We start from the raw sequence: 19,010 nt of genomic DNA, 5'->3' as shown, positions 1-19,010 counted from the left end.
ATACAAACGCGGGGAGAACATGCAATAATACGAACGCAGGGAGAACATGCAAACTCCACACAGAAACGCCAACTAACCCAGCTGAGGCTCGAATCAGCGACCTTCTTGCTGTGACAGCACTACCTACTGCACCACCGCGTCGCCCCTTAGACTAATATAAAATAAGTAAAAGCAGACAGTTATCGAAACAGAGGTTCTCACTTTGTTTTCCCAGTTGTTTTCCCTACAGCTAAAGCTGACAGCCCCAAACCTTGATCACTTCTTCGACACTAGAAGTTTGGTGAAACTGACAGAGCATTTGAGACGCTGCTTGTGCTTTTAAGTGCACATAGACAAGACACCTGACAGACACACCATAATTACAGAGGGACGATCACAGGCAGCTGGTGATATTGGTTTTTACTCCCGCTCAGATGAGTTCAAATTCATTCGCAGAAAGGAATTTGCTTTGATTTGATTAAGTGGCAAAATAAATTTACTTAAACATCCATCAATATGTGGCATCACATTCAATTATAAAACACACAATGTGCAAGCTGTCAAAGAAAAGGTCAACAGAGTTATCTGGTGGAATTAGAGGCACAGTTCGACCAAAAATTAAAATTCTGTCATCGTGTACTCATCCTCATGTCGATATCTGACATCCCCTCTACTGCAAAACACAGAAGAAGTTGTTAAACAGAATATAGAGGCTGCTGTTTTACATAAATCAATGCAGCTGTTGTATAATGTATATAGAGATGTATATAGAGAAGTGATAAAATACAAATTATGAAGTTACTTACAAATTCTAAATATTTTATTATGTTGCCATGTAGTTGCTAAGCTGTGGAAGTTTGTGTTGTGCTATACTACATAAGGCTCAAGATGTGTATGGCGCGATTTGTTGCTATTTTCAGACCTGTGAAACTGTCATTTGTTATGTTTTGCGACATATTTAAATAGCAAATTAATTTGGGCCACTTTGTTGACTCATGGGTATGCTGGTCTGAAAGGGAGGCGCATTGTTGGCGCGTTGCTATTTTTAAGTACTAAAATAGACCACACCATTGACCAACTAAAAGCTGGTCTACAGTCCAGGTGTCTGTTCTATATAGGTGGATTACTCAGTTAGCTGGATTTGGATATTTACGATTTGACATGATCCAGGATCGTTTAGTTCTTCAAAACTCATCTAAGAGTTGTTGTCATAGCAACAGTTCTGGTAGCTCAAACCTGGTCAAGAGCAGGCTCATTCTTATAAACAGGATTAGATCAGGTCATTTCAAGCGAAGATAATACTGAAAGTATGTACCGAATGCTATTAATTTTTTTATAGTAGTTATATACACTTGGGGCAAAAGTAAATATAATTTTTGTAACTATATACATATATTAATATGTAAAAAATACATATTAATAAAACGTTTGCAATCTGCACTCCGAAATAAAGTACAAAGACTGCCACCAGGTGGTCCAAAGAGAAAATTTATTGATATGAACTTTTTAGATACAAATATTCAACAATATTCAACGTTTTTTTAAAAGGATAATAATTTATGCAGTCATGCACATGTTTTGACCGCTAATATACCAGTGATTTGATGCTTCGCAAAAGTTGCAAACACCTTTACCGATATAAAAATGCTTTTTTTTATGCAAAACTAATACAGTTATTCCTTACACTGATTTAAAAAACTTGGGTAGGCCTATAGGCTACAAAAATAATAGACAATCTCTAAATGTAGGACTAAATACATTGATATGCACTGAAATACATGATGAATACTCTTGACACATGAAAGTGTAAAGCCTGCAACTCACAACAGACGTGGAAAGTAATTTGCGAATAACATTTAACAAACCGTTTACTGCTAATTTTATGTCATTTTGCTCGCATGGATAATTAAATATGAATTAGATGAGGTCATTACGCTGCTGTGCTGTCAGCCAATCGTTGCATTGCTGATCATGATTTCAGGATTCGATAGATCGGTACCTTCACAACACATGCAGCGATCTCAGATCAGTTAATCCAGACTTTTTTAATCTGATTCGCGAACTTGTTTGAAGAATCAAATTCAGAGATCAGTTATCAAGAATAAAACATCCAGAATCTGACAAATCATCTTAGATATTTTAAGCGCATTACAAAGAACGAACACCAGCACAGAGCAAGTTAGTTATGCACCTATGCAGGTCCAAATGCCAACCAGTGTTTCCTCTACCATAATATCAGGGGGGCGCCCATTAGTTGGATAAGCTGGATAAGTGGTTGGTTCATTTCTGGTGATTTGACACCTGATTAATAAGGGGATTAAGCCGAAAAGTAAATGAGTGAATGAAACAACACAATTCTTGAGAATCATTTTGGTACAACTTTATTGTTTTATGTTCAATTTACTTAAATTTGTAAAAACTAATAATAAGCTAACCTAATTCCTTCATGTTGTCCCAACACAAATCGATTATGTGGAACCGAGCTTTTTTAAAACTGTGATAGACACTCATAAATACACATCATGTACTTCCCTTGAATTGCACCATATCCACACCTGAATTAAATCTCAGATCTCAGCCCGCATTATCTCTTATGCCACAGTCAAATCCCTCAGCCAATCGCCACAGACCTTTACAAACCAAAAAAAAAAAAACATGTGGTGCTCGCCGCCTCCAGCATGAGATGAATTATGTGAACTGAACCGAGACCAGAACCACATTACATCACTAATACATAATTCTGACAGGTCATCAGTCTGAACAGAAAAAAAAATAATAATAAAATAAGAGCCCCAATCCCATCACGCAGCCTGACAGCTTCAATGAAGTGATAAGTTGAGTGGTTTCTGTCACAGACATTAGCGCTTAGCGCGGCTGCTGTGAGGTCTCTTGGGTCTTGCATTGTTCAAGGACGACGCTTTTCCCACAAGACACTTATATAAGCCAGGAGCAGATGGTGAGTGTGGACTCTAGAGAGCGACGCTGATGCTCTGGGACAACAAGTTTTGTCCTCTTGTAAAGGGACAGATTAACGTTGCTCCCCTACTGGAAAGATTTCGAACATCTGCAATTGATAAAAAAAAAAGAAAAAGAAAAAAAAACAAAGGAAAGACAATGTACGGTTTTATTTGTATTATTGGGGCAAAACAAAAAACACACAATTCCATATCTTGCCCACTTGGAGGTCTGAGAGAACATAATGTAAATGTTTAAATGTATTAAATATAAATGTCACTGTCAGAGCTATAGTGCAGCGAAGGCACGTTAGGACAAGTTGGCACTTCACTCATGGGGGACCCAGGTTTAAGTTTGTCCTGGGTCATGTCCCAATCCCCTTCTCTCACCCTATTTTCCTATTTTGTCTACACTCCACTTTTCCTAAAATAAAAGCCAAATAGGTCAAAAGGCCAAAAAAAGGATAATAATTATCATTAATAAATGCAAATGGATGGATGGATGGATGGATGGATGGATGGATGGATGGATGGATGGATGGATGGATGGATGGATGGATGGATGGATGGATGGATGGATGGATGGATGGATGGATGGATGGATGGATGGATGGATGGATGGATGGATGGATGGATGGATGGATGGATGGATGAGGCGAGGCAGTGGCGCAGTAGGTAGTGCTGTCGCCTCACAGCAAGAAGGTCACTGGGTCGCTGGTTCGAACCTCGGCTCAGTTGGCGCTTCTTTGTGGAGTTTGCATGTTCTCCCTGCCTTTGCGTGGGTTTCCTCCGGGTGCTTCAGTTTCCCCTACAGTCCAAAGACATGCAGTACAGGTGAATTGGGTAGGCTAAATTGTCCGTAGTGTATGAGTGTGTGTGAATGTGTGTGTGGATGTTTCCCAGAGATGGGTTGCGGCTGGAAGGGCATCCGCTGCGTAAAAACTTGCTGGATAAGTTGGCGGTTCATTCCACTGTGGATAAGTTGGCAGTTCATTCCGCTGTGGCGACCCCGGATTAATAAAGGGACTAAGCCGACAAGAAAATGAATGAATGAATGAATGTTAAAGAAGCATTTCAATTTAAACAAATCCAACATATAATGTGACTTTCTAAACCATCTATAAAATCAATCAGTCCAGGGCATTGTGTTTGTTAATGTAGACTGAAAAAAATATTAATTGGATTTAATACATTTTTTTTTAAAGGTAAGTGCTTGCAAACAATGTATATGGGCTGAATTTAAACAAACAAATTAAATTTAGTTCAACTTAACTTTTTTTTTTAATTCAGCCCATTTAAATGGTTTGCAACCACTTATTTTAAAACAATTTAGCAAATCCAATTTTTGTGTGTGTACTAAGACCATAAAACCATTAGTTTATTAGAAGCGATTAACTTTAAAGAAAAGCTTCACACATTAACTGAAAAGTAACAACATAACTTATTTTATTCCAACTAGTCATTTACAAGGTGCCATATAATGCATTGGTTTAATAAGTTAAATTGTTCTCTGATATCTGCATAGTAGGTTTATGGCTTCGGTAAGTTAAAATAAAATCTACAGAAACGGTTTTATGAGCCCATTTATTACTCCATAAAATACCCATAGAATCAGAAGGTCCATGATTGACCATATAAGGATTGTGTCATGAATATTAATGAGCTCCTTCTTACAGACACACAAAGAGCATGATATATGCTAAACATGAAAAAAAATTAACCCAATCAGAGTAACGTTACCCTATTTTGCTAACAAATCTGTTGTGGATAAATGCTAAATTATAATTAAACTTGACAAAAGCGATGTATCGCAATATGTTTAATAGCTATAGTCAAAGAAAACACCCAGGAATCATTATTTACCTCTACATAAGCAGATGACAGTTGAGCAGAATGATTTGACAATTCAGCAGTCTACATGTGTTTGTTAAAACATACGCATCAAATTTCACAATAAACACGATAAAATAACAAAAGATGTCATTAAACATACCTTACGCCTCTTCAGAGTGGAGATGAATAAATGTGTAAACTGTAAATCTTGCAATCTTTGCGTCCTGACGCCAGTTTAAAATGTGCCTCGTCCTGTCGTTTTCCAGTAACGCACAGTAAACAATTTAGGGCTTATGTTTTCAAAATAAAAGTCCCACATACATAGTAAGTAAAATATACGTTTAAAATAACTAAGGGAAGAAAGTCATAGTTGTTGTTACACCAGAAAGCGTCTGGCTTATCAAACACAGTCTGAAGTGTGCATATTAATGTTCTCAGAGCTTTTTATGATCTCAGAGCTGCATATACGTTGTGTACTCTTGGTGATGTGTCTGCTCGTCAGGTCTGGATAAATGACCTAAAGTAGGCATACATGCAAATACAGAGGGCATGGCCCGTGAGTCTAGTCACAGTCTGTTTTGTCCTTTGATTGGCCCGTTGTCCACCGGGGTTTTACACTCCTTGAATTTACATAATAATGAGAAAGCTGTGGTGTCTGAGGCTCACAGTACGCCCATTTTCACATTTTCATACTGATCTTTTATTATGCATTGGTATACCCCAATTTTTTTATAGGGCACCCTAAAAAGACTAGAGTCACGTAAAAAATATATATCTGTCTATAAACACCCAAAAAATGATCTTTGGTGTTTGTTCAAACTACTTATTTAATATGAGCTGAAACAACACAATTATTGAGGACTTCGAAGTGCTGCATTCAAATCTGCTTTTGATCAAGAGAGATTCAGTTTTCACACTTATTTAGTTTGTTACAAACAATTAAAAACACAGAAGTAGGCACTATGAGTCGACTCTTTTATAAATGAATCAACAGTTTTAAACATTGTACACTTTTAGATTTAAGCCTTAGCTAGATCTTTCACTTCACTTAGAGCTGTGTTAAACACTACATGGAAGGGCTTTTTTAAAAAAAACAGCATAATATGGGCTCTTTAAAATCACCGCTTGATGGAACTTGACGCTGGTGTTGTAGCAATTACATTGTGTAACCAACAGGTGGCAACAAACAACCATCAAAATTATGTCACTGAATCGGTTTTCAAAAAAGATCCCCCTATAATGAAACATGAAGTTTTATGTGTGAATTGTTGAATCGTTGATTGAAAATAAATGTGATTAAATATGACAAGATTTCTATATTTAGCATTATCAGCGACAGTAGCAAAGATAATTTTTCCTATTGAATATTTTCTTTTTTTCAGCTGGTTCTGTCTAGAAAGTTCTGTTCGCTAAAACCAACGGTTATTGCAGTAATATTGAAGTATAAATGAAAAGCAAATTCATTTGTCTTCTCTATTTTTTGCTGATCCAAAAAATGGTCCGATCTGTGACTAAAAAACTGTAGTGTGATCCCGAACCATGAGACTTGTGATCTGTTACACCGCTATCTCTGGGTTTAAAATATTCTTATGAAACAAACTGTAAATGTTGCTTTCAATTTTGTTATACCATGCTACTCTTAAAAAAAGCAATATTTGTTGGTCGAAATTATTTCAAATACTTCACACATTTAAAAAAAAATGTAAGCATATACAAGTAACTCCATCTGCCAAGGCCAGCAAGCTTCTAAAATTTCTTACACCAGTGCACAGTATCCTGCTTTCTCCCAGATTGTATTAAATAATAACTTAGAGGGTGCATTAAACATTTAGCACGGTATCCAAATGGAATGAAGCAGACATCTTAATTCAGCAGCTCCTGCTCCAAACGCTGCCCTATCAAGGTCAAAGGAGAGGAAGCGTAAAGTTGGATATTAAGTCCTGGTAATGCAAATTCCACTCAGCTGCCGCCACAGACCCACCAATCGAATCTTGCACTCACTCAGAGTCTCCAAAGAGCACTCTTTTGATCTGAACACATGCATTTTCTCCAGCACAGTGAGGCTAAAGGAGAGCGTTTATTCTGCTATCACCAGAGGGGAAAATAGCCAAATCAGCCCAACCCAGGATAAAACATGAATACATCAGGTGATCTCTGTACTGCATCATCAGAAACACTCACAAATATATTCAGTTATTCAATTTGTTCATTAACATGCACGCTGAGGCATGCAACCTGATAGAGTTATTTGCCTTTTCATTGCGCGGGATTTCCAAACCACAGAAGTGCATAATTATATTTGTAAAATATGATTATAGGGCTTAAAATGCCATATTTCTTGTAGCTCAGTTGTTTGTGCATATTAACATATAAATGCGAAACAGAATGCGCTGAATTTGAAAACTGAAGATTACTTGTGCTGTTCCAACGTCTCTGCTTTCAGATTCGATTTTCTTTAGAGGCTACACTATGGTCACAAAGGCGGTCTATGTAAAAGTAATTAGTTTGAGGCTGGAATGTCACTGATTAGGTTTTAAAATTGCTGGACAGTGTCACATGGTCACTTATTGTCCAAATAGAGTCTTGCATTACATCAAAACGTCTTGTAAAAACATATAGCAACATAAAACACAAAATAAATGTCATTGAGATTAACAGTTTAATCTTGCCATAGTGACACTGGTGGTCATTAAGGGAACTGCAGTCAGCACACTTTAACACTATAATAAAAAACATAATTTACAGGATTTTAAAAAAGCACCTGATCAGTGTAGAGTTGCACTATATATATATAAAAAACAGCCAATCACATGGCAGCAACTCAATACATTTAGGCATGTAGACATGGGCAAGATGATCTGCTGCAGTTCAAACTGAGCATCAGAATGGGGAAGAAAGTGATTTAAGTGACTTTGAACATGGCATGGTTGTTGGTGCCAAATGGGCTGGTCTGAGTAATTCAGAAACTGATAATCACCTGGGATTTTCACGCACTACCATCTATAGGGCTTACAGAGAATGGTCTGAAAAAGGGAAAATATCCAGTGAGTGGCAGTTCTGTGGGCGCAAATAACTTATTAATGCCAGAGGCCAGAGGACAATGGCCAGACTGGTTCCAGCTGATAGAAAGGCAAAAGGTTCTGCAAACCTCGTTACAGCCAAGGTATGCAGAAAAGTATCTCTGAACGCACAACAAGTCAAACCTTAAGTCGAATGGGCTACAGCAGCAGAAGATCCCACCGGCTGCCACTCCTGTAAGCTAAGAAAAGCCTTAGATTTAACCTTGTTGAATCTATGTCACATCATCAGCAGTACATGTGCTATGATGAGTGAAAGTTCTGTAGACAGTTCTGAAGCCAGGGTCCAACCTGGTACTATTAAGGTGTACCTAATAAAGTGGCCGGTGCGTGTACTTGCATGTGAAAAATGTATTTTATGCACTGGTTGTTTATTTAAACTTCACCAATCAGTGTTAGTAGTAGTTGTTGTTATCAATATTATTGTTGTCATGTTTACTATCATTATTACTATCTTTACTATTATTGTTATTCTAAGCACTAAACTTACCAATATATTAACGCTACTTGTTCTCCACTACTGATTGGTTTTGTTCTATTATTTTATTCTATCTATCTTTTATATGTTATATTTATATCTATATTATTCTTTCTTTTTTTTTTTTTTTAAATACAGTTTATGACCTAAACTGGTATAATTTCTGTCCACTATCTTTATCCCCTCCTCCTCAGGACTTGCTGTTCTGCTATTGGTTGCTAAGTATTGTTATAAGCTGTTCATATAATAGGAAAAACAAAACTATTTTTGGACAAAATGTGTTTCCATACATACTATCCATAAGGGAAAAACAAAACAAAAAAAGAATAATTTTTAAACAAAGTACCATACTGATTCTTAACAAACCACAAAATGTACGCCACCATAGATCCAAAATGTACAAGCTAAAATTTAAAGTTTGCCTTTTTTTCTCAACTGCTTACATCAAGCAATATTCAAAAAACCACTTGGAAATTCATATTATGCACATCAGCTCTTTTCTCACATAGCCTGAAGCAATTTATTCAAAGACCCAGTCTCTCTAAATCCCGCTTTTTCGAGAGCCTGCTCTGATTGGTCACATGGCTTAGTTTGTTGTGATTGACACTTATACCATCAGAAAACCAATGCACATTATCATATCTGAACTTATGCTCTTTATTGATATGAGCATACCAATTGAACTGCAAAAAATTCATTACTCAAAGTATTTGCCTTGTTTTTAGTCCGAATTTTACAATCAAAAAGCAAGCAATACTATTAATAATCAGAAATAATATTTCAAAATTAAGTGAGTTTTACTTTAGATCAAGCCAAATAATCTGCCAATTGGGGTAAATAAAAGAATCTTGTTTTCACTTTGAAATAATATTTTTTGCATACCCCATTGACAGATAATTTAGCTTGATTTAACTAAAAATTCAATTAATTATTACTTCTTATGTTTGAAAACAAGACACTATTTTTTATTTAAAACAAAATCTCATATTTGACACAAAAAATAGACAAAAACTCTAAGCTAAGCATTTTTTGTGGTGTGGGTTGGTTTTACAGATCGATTCAGACATGCTTTCTTATCGTTTACAAGTGCATGAAAAGTGAATTTGTATTTACAACACTGAAAACTGCATTGTTATGAAAAGTCAAAAACAATCCACACTCTTCCAGACCTCATCCAGAACGACAGCATTTGAGGCTTAAAAGTTGAGGTTTTAATCACCCTGTGTTAATGCACATTTTTAAGTATTGTATAGGAAATGAGTAATGAACATGTTAAATTTCAAATAAAAACGGATTCACAAAAAACTATTTACTCTCCCTTGAGGTGGTTTTGAAGGATTACTGAAAATAAGAAAAGACGAAAAAGAATTTGCCAAATAAACGTGGACATTGCGAACATTACACCCATGTAAACTATTCAGCTGTCCCAAATTATACTTTCCTTGTTTACTGTTGGTTACTAGGTTAAAAATACTACAGAGTCAGCTGCTCTAACAACTTTATGGAAAGCATCTAATTTGCATTTAGAATTTTTTTCTTTTATTGCTAATTTCCAAAATTTTTTACTTCAGGTTAGGAGAGAAACCGGAAACCTTCTACTCATTTTACATGCTACATATAAAGTCATTCATTTAGTTTCTTTTGCCTTTATCAATCTGGGGTCGCCACAGCAGAATGAACCGCCAACTTATCCAACATATGTTTTATGCAACGGATTGCCTTTTTAACTGCAACCCATCACAGGAAAACACCCATACATTCTCATTCACACACATACACTACGGACAACTTAGCTTACCCAATTCACCTGTACCGCATGTCTTTGGACTTGGGGGGGGAAACCGGAGCACCTGAAGGAAACCCGCACAGAAATGCCAACTGACCCAGTTCAAACCAGCGACCTTCTTGCTGTGAGGCGAGAGCGCTACCCACTGCGCCGCCACACAACATATAAAGTAATATTTGAAAAAGCACTTTTAAACTAATTCAGACTTATTTAAATACTATTTAAAGATAACACAAGTAAACTTGAAGTTTTGAAAAGAAGTTTTTATTATTAAGCGAAACAGAATACAAAACTACATAGCCCTGTGCGGAAAAATGTTTGCATCCTGTTAAAAAGAAGTGGCAGGCTGACCAAGATTACCCCAAGAGAACAGAGAAGTCTTGTTCCAAGAGGTCACAAAAGGCCCCAGAACAACATCCAAAGAACTGCAAATCTCACTTGCCTCAGTTAAGGTGAGTGTTCATGACTTCACCATAAGAAAGAGACTGAGCAAAAATGGTTTGCATAGCAGAGTTCCAAGATGAAAACTACAGCTCAGTAATAAGAATATAAAGGCTTATCTCAGTTTTCCCAGAAAACATCTTGATAATCGCCATGACTTTTGGGATTGATGAGATAAAAGTTGAACTTTCTGGAAGGTGTGTGTCTCATTATGTGGCATAAACGTAACAGCATTTCAGAAAAAGAACACCATACTAACCGTAAAATGATGTGGTGATGGTCTGCAGCTTTTTTACTGCTTCAGGACCTGGATGACTTAAATGAAATGATGACTTCTGATGTGATAAATGAAACCATGAATTCTGTGTACCAAAATATCCTGAAGGAGAATGTCCAGCCGTCTGTTAGCGACCTCAAGCTTAAGTGAACTTGGTTTCTGCAACAAGACAAGGATCCAACGCACACCTGCAATTCAACTTCCTAATAGCTGAGGAAAAACTAAATGGACTTTGGAGTGGCCTAGCCAAAGTTCTGACCTAAATCTGATTGAGATGCTGTGGCATGACCTTAAAAAAAAAGCGGTTCATAATCCCTCCAATGTGGCTGAATTACTAAAATTCTGCCAAGTTGAGCATGTCAAAATTCCTCCACAGCACTGTAACAGACTCATTGCAAGTTATTGAAAATGTTTGGTTGCTGCTAAGGGTGGCTATGTCGTTTTGTATTTTGTTTTCCTTCAATATTAAAAACTTTCATTTCAAAACTGCATGATGTGTTCACTTGTGTTATTTAAATCTTCTTGATGATCCGAAACATTTAGGTTACAGAAAGGGGGCAAACACTTTTTCACACTACTTTATATATACTGTATATAGAAGTCACTAGTCAGCTGAAGTGGATGAAAACCTTTTGTCAAAGTTGTCCTAAAACTATTGAACAACGCATTCATCTTCTCTTGAAATACGTTTTTGATCCACTTCAATATACATGCACAGACATCTAACATTAATGAGAACCATCTGTTATAGCGCCGCCTTTATGAGATCGGCAAATCTAATAATATAATAGAGATTATACATTTGGCTTTCCATAACAGGTGGAAGAGATCGTATTATATACACAGTTCAATATACTGTATACACAGTTTTATATAAAATATAGAGGCTTCTCCTCAGATCCAGTTATCATTCTCTTCCAATGTTCAGCATCCCTGGAGAAACCACTGAAGATTAATGTATAAAGTGCGCCTGTCATTTAATGAAAAACTGCTGAAAACCTGATAGCAGGTAATATACACACGTGTGCGTGATGATCATGTAAGCAGTATGATGTATTGCTTGAAAGGGTTGTTACACAGCTCCTGACATTTGCACGATAAGCTTAAATATTGTGAGTAATATGGTATTTCACACATTTACATAATGCACAGGAAGACCAGATATAGGTCATCATTAACAATAATGCAAATTTGATATCTAAACCCGTCCGCTATACTGGCTGCAGATTAGGGCTGCACGATTCTGGCAAAAAATGTGAATCACGTTTTTTTTTTTTTTTCTTAAAATCAAGATCACAATTCTTTCTCACAATTTTGTAAATGTAAAATAAAGGTTAACATGATTAGCCTATTATTATTGTTAATTCTCAAACATATGGTAAAACAACAAGAATAATATTAGGACTAAGTGTAGGTCTACTGTTGCTTAAAATGCTGCTCAATTTTGTAGTATGGTGGACTTGAAGAGACTTTCAATATATCATGTTTGTTAATTCACAGTACAATGTTGACTTCAGAATATGACTATTCACAGTTATAAAATTAAACTATTATGTTTAAGACAGGGCGAGGCAGTGGCGCTTCACAGCAAGAAGGTCGCTGGTTCGATCCTCGGCTCAGTTGGCATTTCTGTGTGGAGTTTGCATGTTCTCCCTGCGTTTGAGTGGATTTCCTCCGGGTGCTCCGGTTTCCCCCACAGTCCAAAGACATGCGGTACAGGTGAATTGGGTAGGCTAAATTGTCCGTAGTGTATGAGTGTGTGTGTGAATGTGTGTGTGGATTCTTCCCAGAGATGGGTTGCGGCTGGAAGGGCATCCGCTGCGTAAAAATGTGCTGGATGAGTTGGCGGTTCATTCCGCTGTGGCGACCCCGCATTAATAAAGGGACTAAGCAGACAAGAAAATGAATGAATGAATGAACGTTCTGTCATTTATTTACAGTGTAAAATTATTTCTGTTTAAATGTCAAAAACATTCACTTATTTTTAAGCACAAAGAGAGAAATTGACTATTGTTTTTTTGTTTTTTATATATAATTTTGTGCTGTATTAGTCACTGAGCAGCAATAAATAACACTGCAAAATATAAGAAGTTTTCATCTTATTTTTTAAACTAGTGGGGTTTGAAATGAATGAATGCATAATAACCGTGAAATCATACTATAATCCTATAATCATACAACCAAAATCTATAATTGTTGCATAGCTAACTTATACGCATATATATTCGAGTCCAGATCGGGAGGTAATGTCCGTTTCCGATCGAGTCTGAAACCGTGTGATCGGGCCCGATTTCCAAACACGTAATCGGATCTGGACATCCCAAGTCTTTACACTTCACTCACTGCATATGTCAATTCATTTGAATTGTAACTTTAAATGTCAAACCCCATTTCCCTAGCTAAAGAGGTAGAGTTCACCCAAAAGTTTTAATTCTGCCATTACTTACACAGCCTTCACTTGTTCAAAATATTTGAGTTTCTTTCTTTTATTGAACACAAAAGAGGATATTTTGAAAAATGCTAGCTGTTGGCACCTATTAGTTTCCATCTTTTCTTACTATGGCAGTTGATAAGTGCTAGCAACATCTTCCTTTGTGTTCAAGAACACAGAAGAAGTTCATAGAGGTTGCAAACCACATGAGGGAGAGTAAATGATGTGGTCATTTCTATTTTTGGGTGAACCATCCTTTAAAAATTCAATTGCTTTTATAGTGTAAAAAATCAAAGTGAACTATACATAAAGAGCTTAAGACTGAATCACGGAAAATGCATGTGGAATCAAGAGTCTTGCCTCACACCGGTTCAAACAGCAGCATTGGTATAGAATAACCAGTAGATAATGATGTCTTTACATTTGTAACACAAGCCATGGAAGTTCAATTCAAGCCCTTTGTATGTGGTGTACTTTTTTCTGCACTCATTCAGGTCTTCCATTCAGAAATCTAACATAGGCATACTATAGCAGTGCATTTAGCAAAAATAGTAGTATGTTTATAGTATGACATTCCAAACTCAGCCTACATGTGCTATAATCTGCTACACGATACTGTGCAACATCTGAATTATTCTCTTTGCATCTGTGTGGGTGTTTTCTACCCAACAACAACAAAAAGAAATGATATTTTGCAAAACAGCCAAATGCTTCAGGAGAAAGTTGAAGAAATACACACACGCGCACACAAATGGACAATTCTTCATCTATCCTCCTCATCCTCTACTCTGGAGCGCAGTGACACAGCGTTCCACTCTTCATCCATCACGCTGAGGGATTAAACTGTATCAATGAACAAGAGAAAACTGGACTCTGTCATTTCTACTCCCTAAAGCCTGACAGCAAACCAATGGGCAGAAACGTGGCTGAAGACCATTGTGCAGAAACAACGCATAACTCATTTACAGCTCGGTTTATGAGCAAATCATTCACTACAGAGAAACATACATTGATTCAGGACATAACTGAGGGAATAGAAGGCTTTCTGGAACCTTTCAACATAAATTCAGGTGATTTATGCAAATAAAAAAAAGTTAATTATATGTTGTTTGTTTGTTTACATATATATATATATATATATACTGTTTCACATAATAAAAATAATATTAATACTGAAATTGAATAAATACTACTTTATTGAATTAATAATAATAATAATAATAATAATAAATAAATAAATAAATACTAATAATAATAATATTAATATTAATATTAATAATAATAATAATTACATGGAACAAATAACATATGGAGAAAAATATATATTAAAATCCATATTTTTCGAGAGGGGTCTAGATGCAGACCTGGTGCAGTGCAATCTGAGCTGCATCCAATGCTTTTTAATGGGCTCACCTAACCCCACCCCGAACCCTACCCGTCACAGCGACGTCACTCACTTCTTTGAGTGCATTGTGTCTGACATTGCATCGCTGAGTGATGCAATCTCAGCTTGCATCAAAAAGGCTGCATCTAGATACTATTGTATTTTTCACCCTTCACCCTTGTGTATTACGTATTACTCCACCCACATACAGAGAAAAGCAGAGGACACTCTACAGTTTGACAAATATTGCAGCTGTTGGACAACATAATGTACTTTTAAGGCTTTTTTTAGTCGAGGATGTAGTATTGAGACTGCAACTATGCAGTTTTTTATAAGGATGGTGTCTATTTAGATATTTATAATTTCGGAGCATGCAATTTAGTGCATCAGCCACCATCAGCTTTTCTGAGCAGAGGAAAGAAAGTGACGGTTGATGTTCCGCCACAAGATGGCGACAGAGACTGCATAATAAGTCCTTAGGGGAGAAAAACAGCATTTTCTCAGCGAAAGTTTCAAACTACAGTGGAACAAATCGTTCTAAATCAGGTAAGTGACATTCTAAGTCTCTTTAGTATTTTTAGTGCTGTATTTATACCACAGAAACTGGTAGTGTTTGCTTTGTTCCGGCTTTTTCCAGGTTAATTGTTGTAAAATCCCAATTGCAACAGAGAAATACGAGGAAGTCTCTATAGACTAGTGGCAGTTCATGCCGTTCAACCTAATAATCTTAAAATGTGAGCAAAAATTACCTGTTTTGTCATCACTTTAGAAAATCATCAAATACTAGCTCTAAAGTGACGTTGAAGTAGTAGCAACAGTTTCTGCTGTTCTGATCGTCAGCTGCAGACGTGAATGAGTAGTCGAATAAAGTAGTTCCTTCTACAGAAAGGTTTGTGAGACTCTGTGTTTGATTTTCTTTTTTATACTAACGACTATGCCATTGAACTAAATGTAGTATCATATATATATATATATATATATATATATATATATATATATATATATATATATATATATATATATATATATATATAATAGAGCTGGGCAAAAAATAATCACGTACAAAATAAATATGTAATATTTATTGTATATTTATTATGTATATATTAGTACACACATGCATGCATCTATTTGAGAAAACGTTTATATATATTATTTTGTTTGTTCGCTTTTATAATTATTATTTTATTATTATTTTATTATATGTGTGTTTTAGATTTATATATAGAATATACATAAATATCTTAGGTCGAAACAAACTTTTATTTTGGATGTGGTTAATCACGATTAATCTTTGTTCAGCACTAACATAAATATATATATATATATACACAAAAGATATGCAGACCAAGTTTTATAGTAACTTCTGCAGTATATGGGAACACTGTCAGCATAACAAATGAGCAATGAAACAGTAAGTGGTTTGGATCACTTGGGAAAATGTGTGTTTTTAACATAAACAAGCAACTGTATTACTGGAATGGGGAGACAAAAAGTTTGTTTATTATGTTTAATAATAATAATAATAATAATAAAATATTTATAGAAACTGAAAGCTATATATAGAGACAGCAAAATAATAAAAAATATTCTGCAATACCAAACATGAACGCTGACAACCAATTAGATGCATCAGAGAGAGAAAATTTAAAAGAAACCTGTAAGGCTATTTACACAACAGCTATAAAGACAAAACCATCACCACAAAACTTTTGGTAGAACTTCTATATAAGAACACTGTCAGCATCATAAATGAGCAATGAAGCAGTAAGTGGTTTGGATCGCTTGGGAATTTTCCATAAACTTCTTAATGGATCTCATCTACATGGAACCCGCTTCACTGCAATCCAGACAAACACAGAAACCCTCTCTGTGTGTATAAAACACCAATTGGAAACATCACAAGCTGCAGATAACACACACAAAAAGCAGAATGGACTCACCCAAGCGTTGTCATGGTGACTATGGTGTACCAGAAGGAGGCTGGGATGCTGGTGAAGTTGGTTCCCTTGGTGCCTTTCTCAGCGTAGAACATGACGGTGGCAAATATGATGATAGCCATGGTGAGGGAAAACAGCAGGAAGCCCAGCTCAGACGCACAGCTCTTCAGGGTATAACCCAGGATCCGCAGGCCCTGAGAGTGACGGGAGAACTTGAAGATCCGGAAGACTCTGAACACCCTTAGTGTGACGAACGCACCACTCACGTCCTCGTTCTCTGGCATGACAAGGCCGATGTAGTAGGGCATGATGGCGACCACATCAATCACGCTCATGACTGAACGCATGAACTTGCAGCGGCTAGGGGCGGCGAAAAGCCTCATGAGGTACTCGAAGGTGAAGATGAGCACACAGGCCGTGTCCATGCAGAAAAACGCCAGCGAGTACTTCTCTCCGCATGGCAAGTCTTTCTTGCTGCCTTTGAGCGGTCGGCATGGGACGGTCTCTACTACGTTTGCTATGACTGAGACGGCGATGAAGAAACCGGTGACGTAGTAGAAAACCAGTGCCATGGTGCTAGTGTGGGGATTCTCGAACGCACGCCACAAGCGTTCCCGATGCGTGCTGTGTGGCGGCAGAGGGGTGTCTGTCGCCATCTCCGCCTCCGTGTCTACTGCCAAACGCTCCTGGTTTTCTTTCTTGCGGTCCCTGTACTCTTCCATGCAGCAGTCTCCGATAATATCCGGCACGATGCCGTAGAACGCCAACTCCTCGTCGAAGGCCTGAATGCACTCCTGCCGGGGGTAGTGAAGCCGGCCTGTTCGGTAGAAGTTCAAAATGTGGCGAAACATCTCTGGATCCCGGTCGAAGAAATACTCCTGAGTGTCCTCGTTGTAGAAAAACTCCTTTTCCGAGCTGCCCAGCAGAGTGTCGGGATATCGGTCTAGCGTGTTTTTCCATGTCTGGAAGCGGAGTCCGCTCACATTTACAAACAGGATCTCATCGTTGCGATTTTTTTTGTCTATTGGTGGTTTGGGCATGGTTTTCTTGGCCAGGGGAAGCCAGCCAACGGCTGCTGCCCTGGCAAACGGTAGCCATGTTGCCACTCCGGCAGCCATCTTTAACGAAACGTTGTCAACGAATTAAAGCAGGAAAACGCCAGTCAGACCTGAGAAGATTTTCGGAGTCTTTTCGAGCTAATCATCCGAGCTGAGCATCTCAGATTTGTTAGTTATGTATACTTCGGCTTGCGATACACTAGAAAGTGTAGGTTTTTATTATCTGCTACCAAAATTGAAGGCCGTCAAATTTCCATCTTAGGATCTCCATATATCAAAAAACATTCCAAAATTACCCTGTTTTGTTTGGAGATTGTGGCTGCCTAAAGAGTCAACTCAGCCAGATAAAGGGTTAACCCACTTGGCCATTTCTTTCAGGGGTCTGTAGGAGAATACTGATTTGTTGCTGCGCTGTGCCGTTTCAAATTTTTCTTAGTTTGTGATGAAGCTTTCCAAAGTTAGCGAGAGACTATATCTCCACTACTGCAACCCATTTGTAGGCATTCTCGCTCCTTTTTAAAGAATTGCATTTATTTATTTATTTCCTTTCCTTTCTTCAGTCTTCACAAGAGGCACAGAAGACATTCAGATCTCACAACCAAAGGCACCTGGACTCCATGTAGGGCCGTTTCTTCATGCACCTGTCATAAAAGCACACAACAAAACCTTAGATGACGTCTGAAAGCAACATGGGACACCGTAGCTACTTTCACCAGCTAGCTTTAGGTCAGAGACTGTTTAAATAAACAAGCTTCACAGTCTGTTTATGAGATCTGTCACGCTAAAGTCATTCATGCTTTGCACTGCATGGAAAAAAGAGATGCCATCATGAAAACATATTTAAATAGACACACATGCACATTTATGTAAATAACGTTCTTTAAAAACACCTTCATTAATGAATGAAATAGAAATGCAATTCCATAAATGTGTTTCCCACTTTTAACGTCCTGTTGCATCTAAATGCTTCAGCGTAATACTATTTAAAACCTCCAGAAACTTTTTAGGGCACTATCACATACCCGCTCGGCGGCTGTTCCCCTCAAGGGTCCACGCAGAGAACAGGTGACCCAGCCCAGTCCCAACATAATGCACACAACATGCTCCTCACAATCAAAAATCAATAACGCATTACTCTACACCTCCTGCACCATGCGCAAGAACATGCACGTACAACAGTAAATTCTGGGGGTTTTCACTTCAGCATCAATGCAGCTTCACACAGACTCACAAAGCTAACACAAGTGCTTCTGGATTTCCTAACATGCACGTCAGTAAAGTGACTCCTGAAATCGATGAGAGCTGTAAATAACAGAAGATAAAAAAAAAAAAATAAAAGTCAAGCAAGTTGCCAGCGGAGACAATAAGTAAT

At 37.3% G+C, this 19,010-nt stretch overlaps 1 protein-coding gene across 6 annotated transcripts in view; it reads right to left on the bottom strand.

The window, feature by feature from the left end:
• Window positions 1-19,010, bottom strand: part of kcnd1 (potassium voltage-gated channel, Shal-related subfamily, member 1) — a 137,386-nt gene that overhangs the window by 102,554 nt on the left and 15,822 nt on the right. For 4 of the 6 annotated variants that reach the window (XM_073908937.1, XM_017357258.4, XM_073908938.1 and 1 more), the window contains one exon: window positions 16,584-18,279. In XM_073908937.1, the coding sequence (XP_073765038.1) occupies window positions 16,584-17,698 (1,115 nt within the window). In that variant the 5' untranslated portion in view covers window positions 17,699-18,279. Of the gene's footprint in view, window positions 1-16,583; window positions 18,280-18,869; window positions 18,941-19,010 lie in introns of those variants that run through there. The other 2 variants (XM_073908939.1, NM_001126470.1) reach the window with 2 other exon arrangements.

This window comes from Danio rerio, chromosome 8 (genome assembly GCF_049306965.1).
Source record: "Danio rerio strain Tuebingen ecotype United States chromosome 8, GRCz12tu, whole genome shotgun sequence".
Lineage (NCBI taxonomy): Eukaryota > Metazoa > Chordata > Actinopteri > Cypriniformes > Danionidae > Danio > Danio rerio.
The sequence above is the reverse complement of the archived record's forward strand: the minus strand, read 5'-3'. Positions and strand labels throughout refer to the sequence as shown.